The 19,659-nt window shown below is 45.5% G+C and overlaps 1 protein-coding gene across 12 annotated transcripts in view; it reads right to left on the bottom strand.

Annotated features, from left to right (window-relative positions):
* OSBPL3 (oxysterol binding protein like 3) overlaps nt 1-19,659 on the bottom strand; it is a 150,464-nt gene that overhangs the window by 63,063 nt on the left and 67,742 nt on the right. For 11 of the 12 annotated variants that reach the window (XR_004970851.1, XM_036327855.1, XM_036327860.1 and 8 more), the window contains one exon: nt 12,178-12,417. Coding sequence is in view for 11 of the 12 variants with exons in the window: in XM_036327855.1 (XP_036183748.1) it covers nt 12,178-12,273 (96 nt within the window). In the remaining variant the exon portion in view is untranslated. Of the gene's footprint in view, nt 1-12,177; nt 12,418-12,698; nt 12,740-19,659 lie in introns of all 12 variants that reach the window. The other variant, XM_036327857.1, reaches the window with a different exon arrangement.

Here is a 19,659-nt window from a genome sequence, read left to right as displayed (position 1 = left end):
GGCTTAGCTTTCATTCTTCTGCAGCTGAAGAGTGTGATGGAGGGAAGTTTGGTGGCTGCCTCTATCTGCCATGACTCGGGGAGTGGGTTGTTCGGATCACTTATTTAGTCTGTTTTTCAGAGTTTTAAAAATCACAAAGCAAGACTCAGTGTTAAATCACATGGAGTATAATTTAACATGTCTTTAGAGAGCAAAGGCACTTATGATCTTGTAAACCCTCAGGATCATCAATATAATCTTTTATGATTGTACTACGGACACATGGAAATACTTGTCAATAGAATTCCAGTTAATGTAATTAACTGTAACATGTCAGACCAACTCTGTTCCTCTATTTCAATTATTGAGATTTGCAATTGTTTCTTATCAATTGTTTCTTCCTCAACTAAGATCTGGTGAACACCGGTGGACCTGATAGCAATACAAGTAAGGGGACAAATTAGATGGGGGAGGGGTGGTAGTACATGCAATCAAATGCAGTGCTTCTTGTCCTGTAACGTGCACACCAATCACGGAAGATCTCATCAAAATGCAGATTTCCGTTCAGCGGGTCTGGGGGCAAGGCCTCGGCTTCTTCTTGGCAGCTGCAGGGCTATGGGCCCACTTAGAGCAGCCACTATATAGGAGACGGGCTATCTTAGGAATTAGGATTTGACTCATTAGGTTCTGAGGGCAAAACCAGGACTAACAGGTAGGAGTTATAAGGCCCTGTATTTCAGGACTTCATAAAGGACAGACTGTCTGCCCTGGCCAGTGTGGCTCAGTTGGTTGAGCACCATGCCATGTGCCAAGAGGTGCCCGGTCAGGGCACATGCCGGGGTTGCATGCTCAATCCCCAGTAGGAGGTGTGCAGGAGGCAGCTAATCAATGTTTCTCTCATCCATGTTTTGCTATCTCTTCTCCTCTCTCTAAAATCAATAAAAACATACTGTTAAAAAAAGAATGGACTGTCTGATTCTCTAGTAATTCATACAATAAAAAACGCCCACTACCCCTTTCGAAGAACTGCCTTCTTTCCACGGTGGCTGACAGGCTGTGGAGGGGATCGTGGGTTATCTCACCACACACGGGCATGGACCAAGTGATGACAAAGAAAATCTCCACTACAGGCTCCTATGTGAATGGGCCTGGGCCAGAGGTGTGAATGGGGGAGACTTTTGCTCTTCATTTTATACCTTCCAGCGCTGTTTCCATATTTTCTCTTTATTAGCTTTTAATTTTAAAAAAGTCATATTCCTTTGGCATATTAGAGAGCTCTGCCCTTTGGTGTCTGAGCACTGAAGAGAAGCAACGGATCAGTGATTCTCACTCTATATTCAGACAGAACACTCTTGCCTCCAGTCACAGGCCTCTGAACCTCCTCAAGAAACACCCTCCGCTGCTGGAAGGCACTGGCTGACAGTACTGTTCTCTCTTAGAGCATGCTCAGCTATTTTTCGGAACTAATTGAAATTTGCAATCAAAGTAGAGACACATTTCGAATAAATTAAAGCAAACATGATTTAAAAGTAATAGCAGCAGGAGGCAGAAGTTCAGCATAATAAATGTCCTTATCCTTGATCCAAATCATGCATGAATTTTTTCACAGTGCTATACAAGAAACACTGGTTCTCATGAGAACCGAGCAGAAGGTTTGGATCCTGAGTGCCTTATGTATCAAGAAGGAATGACTTGCCCTAGCCCCATGGTCGGCAAACTGCGGCTTGCGAGCCACATGCGGCTCTTTGGCCCCTTGAGTGTGGCTCTTCCTAAGCCTTAGGAGTACCCTAATTAAGTTAATAACAATGTACCTACCTATATAGTTTAAGTTTAAAAAATTTGGCTCTCAAAAGAAATTTCAATCGTTGTACTGTTGATATTTGGCTCTGTTGACTAATGAGTTTGCTGACCACTGCCCCAGCCACTTCTTCTAAGTGGTTAGAGTGTCGCCTGTAAACCGAAGGGATACAGGTTGGATTCCTGCTCTAGGACATGTACCTGGGTTATAGGTTTGATCCCCTGCCCTAGTTGGGACATGTGTGGGAGGCAACCAATTGATGTGTCTCTCTCACATTGCTGTTTCCCACTCTCTTTCTCCCCCACTCTCTTTTTAAAAATCAATGGAAAAAAGTATCCTTGAGTGAGGATTAACAATCCTATCTAATAAAAGAGAAACATGGTAATTAGCGTACGACCGCTACCCTTCCCATTGGCTAATCAGGGCGATATGCAAATTAACTGCCAGCCAAGATGGCGGCCGGCAGCCAGGCAGCTGGAAACTAACATGAGGCTTGCTTGCTTCAGTGACGGAGGAAACCAACGTTCCCTGCCTGCCTTGCCGGCCTCTGAGCCTGCAGTTTGAAACATTGTAACAAATACAGAAGCTAAACAAAACCCCAGAAACCTGCTTTCAACGAGCAGGGATCTCAGAGCTGGAGTTATACATTGTTTCGATTATAGAACCCAAACAAACCAGATACCTGCTTTCAGAAGCAGAGGCCTCAGAGCTGGAGCCAGAGCTAAAGCTGGCCCAGAATAAAAAAAGAAAAAGAAAGAAAGGAGCAGTTGGGAGCTTCAGTTGACCTGAAAACAGCCCTCAGCCCCTCACCCAGACTGGCCAGCCCCCCCAGTGGGGACCCCCACCCTGAAGGGTGTGTGACCAGCTGCAAACAGCCATCATCCCCTCATTCAGGCTGGCCAGGCACCCCAGTGGGGACCCCCACCCTGAAGGGTGTGTGACCAGCTGCAAACAGCCATCATCCCCTCATTCAGGCTGGCCAGGCACCCCAGTGGGGACCCCCACCCTGAAGGATGTGTGACCAGCTGCAAACAGGCATCATCCCCTCACCCAGGCTGGCAAGGCACCCCAGTGGGGACCCCCACCCTGATCCAGGACACCCTTCAGGGCAAACCAGCCAGCCCCACCCATGCACCAGGCCTCTATCCTATATAGGAAAAGGGTAATATGCCTCCCAGCACCGGGATCAGCAGAGCTGAGAGGCCTCCCGGCACCGGGATCAGCGTGACAGGGGCCAGCGCCCAAACCCCCTGATCGCCCTGTGGCTCTATGTGTGACAAGGGGCGGGGCCACAACCTCCCAATCGCCCTGCTCTGTTCGTGACAGGGGAAGGCGCCCCAACCTCCTGATCAGCCCTGCTCTGTGCCTGATACGGGGGAGCTCCCCAACCCCGATTGCCCTGTGGCTCTGTGTGTGACAGGGTGTGGTGCCCCAACCCCCCACCGGCCCTGCTCTGTGTGTGACAGGGTAGAGCCATAACCTCCCCATCGGCCCTACCCTGAGTGTGACAGTGGCGGCACCCCAACCCCCTGATCGGCCCTGCTCTGTGGGTGATAGAGGGCGGCGCCCCAACCCCCTGATCCGCCCTACTCTGTGAGTGACGGGGGGAGCTCCTTAACCTCGATGGGCCCTACTCTGTGCGTGACGGGGGGGGGGGGGGGAGCTCCCCAACCCCCTGATCGACCCTGCTCTGTGTGTGACAGGGTAAGGAGCCCCAACTCCCCTGATGGGCCCTGCTCTGTGCGTGACAGGGGGCAGCGCCCCAACCCCCAGATTGGCCCTGCTCTGTGCGTGACAGGGGGTGGCGCCGCAACCTCCCCATCAACCCTGCCTTGAGTGTGACAGGGGGCGGTGCCCCAACCCCCCAATCGGCCCTACCCTGAGCATGACTGAGGGTGGCATCACAACCTCCCAATCCGCCCTGCTCTGTGCATGACAGGGGGCAGCACCCCAACTCCCCAATTGGCCCTGCTCTGAGCCCGACCAGGGGCTGCACCTAGGGATTGGGCCTGCCCTCTGCCACCCGGGAGCAGGCCTAAGCCAGCAGGGTGTTATCTCCCGAGGGGTCCCAAACTGCGAGAGGGCACAGGCCAGGCTGAGAGACCCTCCTTCCCCCCGAGTGCACAAATTTTTGTGCACCAGGCCTCTAGTAAATAATAAATAAATAAATAAATAATAAATAAATAAATAAATAAATAAATAAGAAGGAATGACTTTTGCATTAAGTGGGTTATATTCTAGTCCATAACTGAGCTTCTATTTAATAAGGTAATGTCTACTCAAAGGTCTAAGACTTAGCACCAGGCAGGTACTGGTGATGCAGAGATGTAAAACCCAATGCTGGCCGCCAAGAAGTTAACATACATTGAAAATAAAGAGAGCAAATGGATGAAAACTTGTAAATACAGAATGGGACGTTCAAACAACCTACTGCAGCTGTCAGGTAAGCACCATCACCTCAGGCCAGATCCACCTTAGGGGCAGAACTTGGGCTGGGACTTGGAGAAAAGCTGGCATCCAGGGAGATGCAGGGTTTCTAAAGCTGCCCTGACAAATTACCACAGACTGGTGGCTTAAAACCACAGGAATGTCATCTCTAGTTCAGAGGCCATGCTTGCTCCAGAGGCAGGGGAGAATGGGCTTGTCTTAACTCGGGCTGCTGTAACAAAACACTGTGGCGGGAAGTCCAAGATCAAGGTGTTCGTGAATTTGGTTCCTGGTGAGAACCCACTTCCTAGAGCGTGTAATTGGAGTGGCTGTAGCTGCCTTTTCTCTGGGTGCTCACAGGGCCTTTCCTCCAAGCATGAGAGAGAAGGACTCTGGTGTCTTTCCTCGTATCAGGGCACTAAGCCCATCTGGTGACACCATCCTCATGACCTCGTCTAAAATTAACCTCCAGAAGACTGACTCTCTCTCTCTCTCCCTCTCTTCTTAAAATATATTTTTATTGATTTCAGAGAGGGAGGGAGAGATAAAAACATCAATAATGAGAGAGAATCATTGATTGGCTGCCTCCTGCACGCCCCCAACTGGGGATCAAGCCTGCAATCCTGGCATGTGTCCTGGTGAGGAAACGAACCGTGATCTCCTGGTTCATGGAAAGGAACAAAGACAACCTGCCAACTCAAATATGTCATTTTAGCTGAAGTTTTAACCTCTTCCCATATCAAATGTTTGTTTTTTCTTTTCAAGACTTAACTCAGAATAGAAATATATTGAGAATTGAGTCTTGTATCTTTGCCCTTCCTACTTTCAGAGTATCTATATATATAAAAGCGAAGCGATCAGAATGACTGGAACAACTGGAACAAACAGTCGCTATGACGTGCACTGCAACAGCCAACCAGCCCAATGGGGCCCCGGTCAGCCCCACCCAGTCTCCCACGACCCCTCCCCCTGGCCGGTCCCTCCCCCAATCGCCTCCATTGGGGCAGGCCTTCCGGACCCCTCCCATGCACAAATTCATGCACTGGGCCTCTAGTAATGTCATAACCATAAATGTGACCAAAAGGTAGGCAGTAAAAGGTCCAGAAAGGTGGAATCTGGAAAACTAAGACAGAAATATGTAGTTAATTTTTCTTGGTAGTTCCCACCAGAAGAAAATCTCGGCAGACAATCAGACCTCAGGGATCCTTAGGCTGCTTTACTCATCAATGTTATTCTTGTCCCTGCATCCTCAGAGGCGTTGGCTTCTGGAGGTTTGTTTAAACAACAAACGTTTGTACTGAAGGCACATGGAACTTGAATTAACTTCTACGGAAGCTTTCTAACATCTAAAAAAACTAGTGTTCTCCAAATAGATGGTTGCCTGATCCCCACTGCTTATTAGCTGTATAACTCTAAACAAGGCCGTTAGTATCTCTGGATCATATTTTCTTTCTAAAGCATAGAAGGACAGCATCAATACCATGGTAATTAGCTAGTTATTAATAGCAGGAAAGGAGCAAAAGGGAGGCCAGACATTATGAGCATGGCCATCTGGATAGCTTCACCAGGAAGCTGCAATTTCAGTCACTAGCGAGTCACCACCCATCTCCTGTAGATCACTGGGGGAGAGGATGAAGGAGAGGGTGGATGCATGTGCAGTGAAGTTGGGGCGACCTAGGAAATATACTTATCAATCAAACCTAGGAACAGAAATCATTGGCTAGAAGAGGTGGAGCCAATGCAAGCCCATGAAAATTTGGGAATACATAATCCGCTAAACCAGCGGTTCTCAACCTGTCGGTCGCGACCCCTTCGGCGGTCGAACGACCCTTTCATAGGGGTTGCCTAAGACCATCCTGCATATCAGATATTTACATTACGATTCATAACAGTAGCAACATTACAGTGATGAAGTAGCAACGAAAATAATTTTATGGCTGGGTCACAACATGAGGAACTGTATTTAAAGGGCCAGAAGGTTGAGAACCGCTGCCCTAAACAAAGGAGCTGGTGCTCTTGGCTCATGGCTCTCTTGGCATCCTTGCATTCACCCGTATTTCCTCCATGCCATGTGGCCAGGCCAACCTGACATGCAATGGACTAATGGGCTACAGCAGGAAACACAAACTAACCAGCCTAATGCTAAACTGGACTATGCCCTAACATGGAATGGAAACTCTGGAGACTGGCTTTTATCTTGACACCACAGCTACACTTCTTCCTTGGTGGGACAAAGGGAAATAGGACGAGGGAAACGCAAGGGTGTAATTCCACAGAAATAAAACTTTCTATACCATTTCACCTCCCAGGCGAATCTCAGAAAATTCCTTTTCTCAAAATATCGCAAAAAGCCCACTCCCACGAACAACAGGTGGGGATAAGAGCTTTCCCCATAACAGTATGAAAGAACATAATGAGCCCTAAGGCTGCTATCAGATACTGGCTAACATCTATGTCCCTTGCTGACTCCTCCTCTCTGAGCAACCTAGATAGAAGCCAAGACGTCTGACTGCGTCATGTCACGTCCCCTCCAGCTGAAAAGGAACAATCCTCACGCGGTATTGCCTGAGGGTTCCTGGGACTCTTCTTGGGGAAGGTGAGAGTGGTTTATGCATCTATCACTTATATATAGCACGCTCACATGCAGGCTCTCTTCTAGCTAAGCAACTTGCAAAACCTTATAAGAAACCAAGTAACTGCCGAAGGTCAAACAGCTTATGAACAACCTAAGATTTAAACTCAAGCCCTGGCTCCTGAGCAAGTTCATATTCACTGCTTTTCATTTTCTGTGACCATCAAAGAACAATTATGATGAATTATAACATTCCCAAGACCCTCCTCCTTGATTGGTCTCTCTCAAGAGTGTTTAGCCCCTGCTTACAAAAGGCAGCTGGTAAATCTCAGTGTCTCTGAAGACGTGATGAATTAAAAGAAATAAACAGGACTAAGTATTTGCAATAACCAGATGCTGAAATTATAAATTCCTGAGCTTTAATTCACTTTTCTTGGCAAATTCTCTCCCATTCAACTCCTGTGCCCTGTGGGTTCTGGCACCAAGCCCAGCAGCTGGGCTCCCTGGAGCGCTGCATCATCTAATAGCAAACACTCGTGGATGACCCCGGGTGGCTCAAAGGCCACCTTAGATTAGCGCAGGGACACGAGGGTGATGAGAACAAACTGCATATCTGTAAGGAGGCTTACCTGGCAATAGATCTTTCCATTTCAAATCCCCTGTAATCATGAACTAAGCACTTGTCAATTATTTTAGCAGGATTCACCTTCTGTTTTCTGACTTATGGAGCAAATGCTAGCAACATAGAAAGGAAAAAAAGGATGGAGGCCATGCTCCCTTCACAATCCACAGCCTCCCCAGAGTTGACCACTTGTTTGTTGAGATCTGCTCTGCTGTCCTGTCCTTTGTAGCTTCAAATCTCCCTGCCCAGTCTTTTAATAATAGGTTCTTAATAGACATTGATTGAAGAAGTAAAGTTTAGGGCATATAGAACTCTTTTATTAAAGATAAAACCTAGTCATTCATCTTTAGCTCAATCTGGCTTCTGAAGCGTGCTAGTTTCAAAGTTCTAGGAAAGAAATGGAAGGGGGCAGTGGGAAAAGACAACAGGAAACCGCAATTACTCATATTGTACAAGTTTTGAAATAGTAATTGCCTCTCCCACTTAGATACCCCTTAACCTACTTCATATGTCTACAGAGCTTTGTGAATAGTAATTTTCTACCTAGCAATTGCATGCTTCTTCATTCATTAATTTAATCCCCACTTACCAAATGTCTACCATCTGCTAGCCTAGGTACTTCATATTTATTATATAACTCAGTTTTCAAAAGGAAGCACAATGTTCTAAATTTCACAGCTAAAAAGCTGAGATTCAGAGGTTTTATATAACACTAGAGGCCTAATGCATAAAATTCATGCAAGAGTGAGCCTTCGCAGCCACAGGCAGCTGCCTGGATCCCTCCCTCGGGGCTGCCTGGATCCAGGTCCCTCCTTCATAGCTGCTGTGGCTGCCTCGATTCCGTGGCTGCAGCCCCGGCTTAGTCCGGAAGGACATCCGGTCTAATTAGCATCTTACGATTTTATTATTATAGACTAGAGGCCTGATGCACGAAATTCGTGCCAGGATCTTGGCACTCGCAGCCCTGGCTACATTCAGAAGGATGTTCAGAAGGTCGTTCAGCTGTTCAGTCTAATTAGCATATTAGCTCTTTATTATATAGGATGGCGAGGTCACCCAGCTAGCAACAAGCAGAACTTGTTTCATAGTTTCTAGTAGAGCAGCTCATTCAGAGATCCTGGTATAGGAAGCATTTAGGGATTACATCATCATTTGCTAGAAGAAACTCAATGGACAGGCCTTTGTTCATTTTTAAGATCCTCATAATATGTCACTGGAGTGAGGAAGCTGAGGAATCTGTGAGTTTCTTGTTCACATTCCACATGTATACCTGGCCAAATATTCTCACCTCCCCTAATGGAGGGATACTTGCTGCTGGCATTCAGTCCAGTAATTTGCATCTGCCATGTGCTGTGGAAGCTAAAAAGATGTGCAATTAGAACCCAGGACTCAAGCTCTAGCTACTCTTTCAACCAATTAATGAATCAGAGAATTATCTACATGGGGAGAGAGGAGGGCAGGGTTGAGCATGGCATTAGACATGTTCAAGGTTTCCAAACAGAACATTTGTGAAGGTGTCTCTCAAATCCTGTCTGGGAGCCTGGTAGAATTGGGGTACCCTCTTCCTCTGTTCCTATTCTGTCATGAATAGATTCTAACCAGCCTTTCATGCCCACCACTCGACAATGTCACAGATGACCTCCACAACCAACAATCATTCTCAGGCTTCATTTTATTTGACCTGTCAGCAGCCATTTAAAAGTAAATTAATTAAAGTATTGCAAGTCGCATGGATTGCATTGTACCTTGGAAATGACCTATAGTGAGCATCTAGTATTTTTATAAAAGATCATTTTTAAAGTCTTAAAGCAATAAATGAAGATTCTTCTCAAGAATATCACCGAATTCAACAGGGAAAAACAATTGCATATGGATCAGTCTAGCTAACGAGATAGCTGAGCCAAAGCCTGGGAGGGGGAAAAACACTCAAGCAAAGATCAACCTAGGACACTACAGATAATAGGGTACGATGAAGACGGTCAGAAGGGACCAACAACCTATTCTTTGAGTAAGCTGGCTTCTTGCATCAAACCTGCAAGAAGCATAGGTTTCTATCCGGTAAAGCACTAGATCTGAAGGACAGTCCACTTCAAAGAGATCCATTTCTTTTGCAGGGTGTTGGGGAGTCTTGAAACAAGGCCGTTTTAAGGGTGGAGAACTGAGGCAAACTTCACTTGCTGGACATTCCTCCAATAGCAGAACATAGAGACTGTGGCAGAGATCTCTTTTTTTCATGTGTAGAGATCTCTTAATATCAACCCTCTAATATCACTAAAGGGTGACAAATGTGGCACCTGTGCTCCCCCTCAGCCTTCCTGTGCCCACGAATCATAGCTAAAACATGCCACTCTTTTCCACTGCACCAGACTCGACCGCACAACCCTTCTCAGCACAGTGCTCCTAGCAGCTACTACCAATAGGTAGGTGCTAGCCTGGGAGTCAGGGTGGAAGAAAGAGGTGAAAGACAATGTATACCCATGCCACAGAGGAAAAACAAGTCTTTATGCTTATAAAGCAAAATCACATGCACATTAAAGTAGTAGATACTAAATATAAAAGATGACCAATTGATGAATAGGTGAAAGACCAACCATTCTAAGTCAGAAAACGTTGAGGCATCAAACACATTTCTCTTTTTCTTTAGGATGTGACCTCAGAAAAAACTCTGTGAAAACCAAATCAATCTATTTCAAATAACACACCCAACAAATAATTTCTGTGTATTCAGTCCCAGAATTTCAATTCCTTTGGTGTTATAAGCTCTGGCTTAAATAAATCATGTTCTCCCCCTTTATCCAAGGATGCTAATAGGGAGAAATCTTCATTCGGTTCTAACCCCAACCAGAAATTTGGCGTAGGAAGAGAAATGCCCACCTGGAAAGCTGACAAAGGCGGTGGATGCAGCTACCCTCTCAAAAATGGAATTCCCAGGAGCCATTGTGCATCAGTCAAGGAATACTTTTAGTCATTTTTAAAGCCCAGCAGAACGTGATGACTGTGCTGAAAAAAATTCTTCTTCCTAACCCTTGGGAGAGATCGTGGAGGGCTCCCCAATGTCAGGCTTGTGGCAAATCGTCTAGGACAGTGATTTTAAAACTCTTTCATCTATGGTAAGCATAAATTAATTACTAAAATTCTGCAGCACACCAAAAAATATATTTTTGCAGATCTGACAAAAAAAGGTACAGTTTTGATTGATTTACAAAATAATAACAACAACAACCACCTATCCTTTTTGGTCCAAAGTGACTTTTTAAAAAATCAGGTGCCCACACTTGTATATAAGGATTTCTGGTACTCAGAATAACCAATCAGATGCAATCTTATTATGCGACATGACCAATAAGATGCAACTCTCTTATACGCCCTATATATTAATGGTTCAAGACAGGGCATTCACACCGGAGCACTACTATTGTGTTGGCTGCTGTCATTTTCTTATTTGACAATCTAAGCAGCGGTTCTCAACCTGCGGGTCGCGAACAATGAAAATACACCCTGCATATCAGATATTTACATTACGATTCATAACAGTAGCAAAAATTACAGTTATGAAGTAGCAACGAAGATAATTTTATGGTTGGGGGTCACCACAACATGAGGCACTGTATTAAAGGTCGCGGCATTAGGAAGGTTGAGAACCACTGAGGGAAAAGAGGCCAGTGGCCCTGACTAAATATTCAGGTACAAAACTTCTTGCAGCCCATCGGCTGGTCTAGAATCATAGATGCTAATGAAATGAGGCAGCATTGTGAGGTGGTAAGCTCCCTGTCCCAGGCAACATTCAAATGGCGAGACCCATGATGATGAGTCACAAATGTGTGAATGTGTCACAAATGTGTGATGTGTCATAAATGCGTGGACATGCCCAAAGTGGGAGGCTGCTGGGTTGTTGCTTCCAAATCTAGAACCAAGTCCTCTGGATCAATTCTTAGGCCGTCGCTTCTCATGGGGGATTGACAAAGCCAACAGAGCCAGCAAACACTAAAGAGGCTCAGAGCTTTTGGACAGCCCTCCCTCTCTCTACTTGACTGAAGGTGGAAGAATTACAATGATTAATGTGCATTTATTGTACTGATCTAAAACCAGCAAAGTCTGCCAATCAGGATTTATTAGAAAGGAAACCAAAAAAAGCAACATATAATTAGCTGACAGTTATTTAGAAGTTAATTATTCAGTCCTTTGTTTCACTTCTTTCTTCTTCCGACTTAATTCCCTTTTACCACGTCTCCGTTGATTTGATTCCCCATCCATTAGTGAAATAGAGCAGGTGGGACTCAAGGGCAGCCTGTGGTTGGAAGGTGTCATAAGGGAAGGAAGAGGCGGGTGGGAGGGTATTATAATTGCTGGAAAAGTGACTGATTTTTTTCTGTTGGTTAGTAGGGTATAAATGGACGTATGGGCTCTGGAGTCAAACAGACTGGGCTTTGGTTTCTTGCTCTGCCACTTACTAGCTGTGTGTCTTTAATAACTCAGTCGGTCTGACTCAGCTTCCTCGTGGAGAGCATGGGGATATTAATATCTGTGTTGGAGGACAGTTGCAAGGACTGAGTAAAATAATCCAAAGAGCCAAATACAGCTCTTCCCACCTGGTAGGCACTCAAGCTGCATTATTAAAAACCACCTAAAAATGTACTCTTCTCATGTAAATAAGACAGGGCTGGAAGCAAATGCTCTTAAACTGAGAAGTAGGCGTTCCCAAGTAAATATACACACTTTAATCTACAAACTGCCTGATTTAAATTTGCATCTTAAAAGTTGCATTAGTTAAAACTTTACCTGCCGACTTCCCTGCTTGGAGGAGCAGGTACTCGGGCTCCTGGAAGGGGAGACCAGTTTTGGGGACACCCCAAGGTTCTTCTCATCACTCATCATGAGCAGCAGGTCACGTGGCCTCGATGCAGTCAAAATGCCATCGGGAGACAGCGGAGCAGAGAGTAAGGCCGTCCCAAACGGGCAGGTGGCTCAGCTCTTACGCAGTGTGCTCGGAAAGCATTTTGGATGACCCAGAGGAAATCCCTAAAATCAAAAGAAAAGAAAATTAGAGAGCAGATCAGAGGCCACAGGCATTGTCTATAATCAGCCGCTTGTCTGCGAGGGGCTTATCTGCAGGGCAGAGTACAGAGCCGCGAGGCTCAGCTGCACAAGGGCCGTGAAGGAAAAGGTGCTTTACAACTTCCTCTTCCTGGAAATTACGTGTAGGTGGTTTTGTAGCTTTGCAATATGACAGGCTTAGGAACACTGCAGCGTACAAACATCTGAGTCCAGAAACATACAAAAATAAGTACTATAAAACCAACCCAAATCACCAGGAGATCGCACTTCATATCCACTAGGGTAGCTGTAATAAAATAAAAAAGATAGAAAATAATAAGTTTATTGTTTTGTTAATCCTCACCCGAGGATATTTTTCCACCAAATTTTAGAGAGTGGTAGGGAGGGGGAGAGACAGAAAGAGAGAAACATCAAGGTGAGAGAGACACATCTTACAAACACATGTTACACTAAGGGATTGGTTGCCTCCCGCACACACCCCAAAGGTACATGCCCTTGACAGGAATCAAACCTGGGACCCTTCAGTCTGCTCTACCCACTGAGCCAAACTGGTCAGGGCAGGAAATAACAAATTACAAAGAAAAGTGGAACCTTCAGGTGAGGGATGATAAATGGGCAGCCAGAGTTCAAAACAGTTTGGCAGTTTTTTAAAAAGTTAAATACAGAATTATCACATGATCCAACAATTTCACTCCTAAGTATATACCCAAAAGAATTTAAAACAGGTATTCAGACAAAAACTTGTACAAGAATGTTCATAGCAATGCTATTCACAACAGCCAAAGGCAGACACAAACCAGATGAACATCAACCGGTGAATGGATAAACTTCGTATGGTATATGCTATGGTCTGAAAGTTTATGTCCCCCCAAAATTCATATGTTGAAACCCTAATGCCCAAGGTGATGCTATTAGGAGGTGAGGGGGGCCCATGGTGAGGTGCGTAGGTCGGGAGAGAAGAACCCTCATGAATGGAACTAATGCCCTTCTAAAAGAGACCACACGAGTTCCCCAACCCCTTCCCCCGTGTGAGGACACAGTGATACATCTGCAGCCTGAAGAAGGCCCTCTGACCCTGCTGGCACCCTCACCTTGAAGTTCCAGCCTCCAGAGCTGTGAGAAATAGATTTCTGTTGCTTACAAGCTACCCAGCCTGTGGCATTTTGTTGCAGCAGCCGGAAGAGACCAAGACAGCATGTCCATACAATGGAATGTTATTCAGGAATTAAAAGGCATGAAGTCCTGAATCATGCTATAACATGGATGAACCTTGAAAATGTTACACTTAGGTGAAAGAAGCTAGAAACAAAAGACCATGTACTGTAAGCGTCTGTTTATAGAGACTATCCAGAGTGGTCAAATCCACGGAGACAGAGGGCCACTCGTGGTCGCCAGGGGCTGGGGGTTGGGGAATGGGATGTGACTAGTGTATCCTCGGGGCCTTCCTTTCAGGGTAATTACAATGTTCTGGAACCAGATGAATGTGGTAGTTGCACAACATTGTGAATGTAGTAAATGTCACTGAATTACATACTTTAAAATCGTTTAAAGGTGAATTTTACGTCATGTGCATTTTACTACAATTTTAAAAAATCTTTTTTTTGGAGGGGTGCATGATGGGAAATATGTTCCACCACAGGTTTGTGGGGATGTCATCTTCAAAAAACTATTACATGACAAAAACCAAGGGGGAAAGCAGAATTTTCCCATATCACCTCTTAGTATGTTAGTAATTAAAACAATGATCATTTGATGGCTTCCCACAGCTATTGTCTCATTTAATCATCATTCTGGCGGGAAAGCATTACCTCTATTTTACAGAGGAAAAAACTAAAAACTGGAGTTTCTGACAAGTTGGGTAAGTTGCTTGATCACTCAGCAGGTAAGAGACTGAGTCCGGTTAGATCTCAGGCCTTTAACGCTGGTGCTGGAAATCAGCATCCTGAGAGCCAGGTAGGCGATGACAGCTTCTGCACCCTCTCTGGGGCCCAAGAGAACTGAGGAGCTGGACTGGAAAAACTCGGACAGAGCTCAGCCGGTGTGGCTCAGAGGGCGAGTGTCGACCTCTGAACCAGGAGGCCATAGTTCAATTCCTGGTCAGGGCACGTTCCCAGGGTTGCAGGCTCCATCCCCAATGTGGGGCGTGCAGGAGGCAGCCGATCAACGATCCGCTCTCATCATTGATGTTTCTCTCTCTCTCTCTCCCTTCCTCTCTCTGAAATCAATAAAAACATACAAAAATATTTTTTAAAAAGAAGAAAAAAGCTGTGCATTTACACAATGCAATGATACTCAGCTGTAAAAAAAAAGAAAAGGAAAAGGAGGAAGAAAAAAAAACTTGGAGAGAGTGTGCATCATCACCCCAATGTGAAGAGGCAGCAGCATCCCATTCCTTTCCATGCACAGCACCAACCTTCAAGACAGCAAGTCTGTGGTGGGGAAGGGGGTCGATCAGGACTGAGACAGGGACACCCTTAGAGTGTTAACTGGGCTGCCACCTGCCACCCCTGCAACGTTTTTTGGGGGTGAACCACTGCCTTCATCCACAGCCCTGAGTTAAGGGTGATTAACGAGTTTGGTTTGGGCTTCAGAAGGCCAGGCTTTTATTTGACAAACTAGTTTCAAATAAATTCTACAACTTTGCCAAGCATATTAACAATGAAAAACAATTTCTATCTAATCCATTCAGTTCTTAGTGTTCACATAGTATATTTTAAAAGAAGAGTGTTATATAATTGTCCAGGAACCAGCTAGGTATTGTATCATACTTTTGGTTAATTATTAAATATTCCAATCTCTGCCTTTCACTAACACTTAGTTCTTAAAAAACAAAAAACATTGCCCTAACCAGTTTGGCTCAGTGGATAGGGCGTCAGCCTGCGGACTCAGGGGTCCCAGGTTCAGTTCCGTCAAGGGCATGTACCTTGGTTGCGGGCACATCCCCAGTGGGGAGTGTGCAGGAGGCAGCTGATCAGTGTTTCTCTCTTATCGATGTTTCTAACTCTCTATCCCTCTCCCTTCCTCTCTGTAAAAAATCAATGAAATATATTTTAAAAAAATGCTAAAGCTGTAAATTAAAACCAAGACAATGAAGGGAAAGAAACTCTCAGAAAATACAATTAAGGTATCTGTAGCTATAGAGCTCAATTCCCATGTCGCGTTCACAGAAAATACCCCCCGAATCTGTGTTCATTACGCACTGTATCCAACAATGGACCAGGCTCTTCCTAAAGTAGCTTTTCTTATGGGGCATGACTGTGCCTGAAGTTAGAGGCAATGCAAGCTAGTTAACAAAGGCCACGGTAAAAAATGTTATGAGTGTGTATTAACAATGGTGTTGGCTGTTGCTGTTTGAGAAAGGTAAGAAAAGAAACTGATGGGAACCCCAAATTATGAAACAAGGGAGCAGCCATTACTGTGACAACTGATTCCCCAGTGGTTTAGGGATACCAACAACATTTTTCTGTGTTTGTATTTTTTTTAAGGCTGAGATTCTGACAGTAAGTATGGAGGTGGCGTGTGACATGTGAAGAAGGAAAAGAAAGAGCACTTGGGCAACAAAAATGAGAGTCACAGGAATTCTGAAACAGAAATCAGAAGCACCCTTACCCTGTGGTAGAGACCACAGATGAAAGGGGACATCTTGATCTTTGAACTCTGCCAAATTTCACTTCTCAGCCGCTGCCAAGGCCCAAGTGTCCTCCTTTAAATGGGTACTTAGTGTTGAGGCGTCTGAAGAACCACGGTCGGGGACCACCCCCACCCGGGCCCCTTTTTTCCTTCAGGGAAAGGAAAGTGTGGAAATCCACAGCCCCCCCCCCCCCCCCCGACCACCACCACACACACACACATACACACATCCGTTGTTCTGGGAGAGTCTGGAATTATTGCCTAGGAAGAGAGATCTGTTTCATTCCCAGAACCTTCCTGCCTAGCCTCATCAGATATTCTGTTAAAATTTCCAAAGATGGCTTAAAGGACAAAAGAAGTCAAATTCTGGGGAAAGGATTTGCTTGCTTAAAATGGCAGAATAAAGAATGAAGGCAGCGGTGGCCCTAATGGTACAGCCCACGTGGCATGAGGCAGCTCCTGCTTCCCACCCAGAGAACCGCGGGAAGACCTGCATGGGAGTCCCCAAACGAAGGGCCTGGACGAGGGGAGTCACACAGAAGCCTGACGTCTCCCACTCCACCTAGCGGACTTCCTGGGCTGACCTAGGGAAATGGGGAAGAGAAAGCCCTGAAGGGAGGCAGATACTGTCCAAGGGCCAGGCCGCCAGCTCAGAGGTGTTTCTGGGCACAAATGAGGAGCCTTGAGTGATGTCACCCCTCCCAATGGCCCTTCCATGGAAAACCTCTGACTCAAGGGGCTTATTGGTTTGAACAATTGTTCCCCTGCTCATCGACGGTGAACAATTTAAGGACAAACATTTATGTCCCCCTTTATTTTTTACTGAGGCATATAGTAAAGTGAACAAACCTTAGGGGCACAGACAGCTCTATGCAATTTTACATTTGCAAATACTGACGCCGCCATCCCCCAGATCAAGAAATGGAGCATTTGCTGCCTCCCCAGGTCCCTGGCCAGTGATCTGACTGGTAGGGGCCAGACCTCCTTAAGCCTCTCTGGCAAGTACTTGTTCACGTGCCCCAGACTGGAGCCGGGACGTCCCCACGCCTACAGGAGCAGGCTGCACCTTTTGCCTTACACAGGTGTCTGATGTGGAACAGATATTGTCTGGACCTGCTTTCATTTCAACAAACTACCTGGCAGCCAAATCCAACAGGTGAGTAAAGCCCGAAGCACTTAGGCCAAATCAAAAGGGCCCTGCTTGTGCCCCTGGGGTGAGCCGGGCCTCTACCTCCATTGCAGCTCGGGAAGCTGATGGGTCAGGCCCAGGTGAAAACGGTGTTCTAGCTACAAGTCCTTGGGCATAAGACATGCGAACCTATGCCGCCCTGGGGCTTCCGTTAGGCCCTAACGCCTGTGGGTCGCGACCCCTGAAAATACATCCTGAATATCAGATATTTACATTACGATTCATAACAGTAGCAAAATTACAGTTATGAAGTAGCAACGAAAATAATTTTATGGTTGGGGGTCACCACAACATGAGGCACTGTATTAAAGGGTCGCGGCATTAGGAAGGTTGAGAACCACTGCGTTAGGGAGAAGAGAACTCTGGTTTCTACCAAGAATGGCAAAGAATAAATGACCAAGGCACTGCCAAGCATTTGGGCAACAAAGCTGATTTTGAGATTTATTTTAGAAATTTTCACTTAGAAAAGGATGCACAGTTTGGGAAATGATGCAAAGGAGACGTACATACCAGGTCTGTGCCTCACAAGGAACCAGGCTTCAGTTTGAATTGGTGCTCCCTAACTATAAATTCTGCGCATCTTGACGCAAGTATTAACCTCTCTGACTGTCAACGCTTTATGTAGGAAATGAGGAACAGTGAGGATGGAATGAGAAAATGAAGATAAAGTGTCTGGCTTGAACAGAACAGACACTCAACGGATGTTATTTCCATTTAGTTCTCTCCTGGCCTCCCAAATGGGGCATATGCAGCAAAGTTAAGAGCCTACCAAGGGAAACTATAGAAGGACCCCATAGGATTTTAAAGTATTTTTGTCTTTCAGCATATTAACATTTCCCCAAATCCGTAACACAACTGCGAACAGATTTTTAAATAATCCAAGTTGCATGCTTACTTTGGAACAAGACAGAAATGCTGAGCTATAAAAGCCACATTATTCATCACTACTGGCTATCCAAAAAAGCAATTTAATATTAACTAGTAGATTTGAAACAGTGGCATATGACACAGCTATTTATTAATCCATCAGGCCTAGGTGTCTACACTCACACACTTGGTCATGTTTCATTTGAGAAACTGGTTTTGCTTCCATCCTTGGAAACAACGGAAACAACTCACATGAAGACCAGATGGCATATAGACCTAGTTAATATACATTTTCTCAGTAAAATACATAAATTATGCCCTGAATTAACACCACAAAATGAAAAATGTATAGTGGAACATCCATTTCTGATCTTCTGGTCTTCTTTGGTAAAAGAAAATTATTCAAATCCCGGATATGCTTCTTTTTTTTTTCTTTTTTAAGAAATGTTGCTCTCTGAAATACCCTGATTTCCAAAATGTTATATGATCACAAGTAGGGCTTTGGTTATTTGGTTGTAAGTTCTGCAGAAGATCAGGAGTTTCAAGAAATGGGTTCTAGTCACAATGCCTTCAAAGGGCTGAGCCTGGACCTCTGTGTGAATTGTGGCTGATCAGCCTTAACCATCGGGACTACTGGCCCGACCCTGAAATGCTTTCTGACTGTCCCTGGGGGATGAATACTGAGACTTAGAGTCAAAGACATCGCCACCCGCACTGCCCCATGGGCAAGGAATCCCTCCAGAAATCCTCTTAGTCTTCTGGGAAGACAGGGGTCAAGAGGCCTGAAGATTCGGATGCATACTCTCACACTGAAACCGAATATCCATTCCCGCGCCCCCATCACCATCACACAGAAGGTGCTTTATGCCCTTTGCAACCCCCTTCTTCAGAGAAGGATAGTACTGCTCAGAGCCCGATCCAGCAACAGAAACGCACATGGAGACAGATGTGAAGTGTGGCCATTTCCATAAGACAAAAGGTTTGATGGTGGTGCAAGGCTGTAGGCGTGTGCTGGAACCATTTATTTACCATCACTGAGTAAACAGAACAAAGAGCACAAAAATACTAGTCAGCATTGCACAGGATCCTGGAACCTAAGTGTAAATTCTAGCCCCAGCTTCATACCCAACGCAAGAATTCTTCCTGTAACACAGCAAGACGACCATGCTCGACCACTTCCCACAAAAGAAGTTTCATTTTTTTGTTAAAAAAAGAAATATTCCAGGTGGTCTTTCATTTAGAGTTGACTTTTGCCTCACTATCATTTCCATACCCTCGTCCTAGATCTGCCCCATCACTATGGGGAACAAGATTAATCTTTTTTCCCACCATAATCCTCATGGAACTCCCGCCATCCCTACCTCCCACCCAGCCAACCGCTTCTTCTCCATACCAAACAGCCACTTTTTCCTTAGTTGTTTCTTATGTGACATGGATCCAGAGCCCGTGTGATCACAGGCGTCCAACTCTGATTACACTTCAACTCGTCTGTGCGTCCCTAAAAACGGTGCCTAGGTCTA

This window comes from Myotis myotis, unplaced genomic scaffold (genome assembly GCF_014108235.1).
Source record: "Myotis myotis isolate mMyoMyo1 unplaced genomic scaffold, mMyoMyo1.p scaffold_m19_p_11, whole genome shotgun sequence".
Lineage (NCBI taxonomy): Eukaryota > Metazoa > Chordata > Mammalia > Chiroptera > Vespertilionidae > Myotis > Myotis myotis.
The sequence above is the reverse complement of the archived record's forward strand: the minus strand, read 5'-3'. Positions and strand labels throughout refer to the sequence as shown.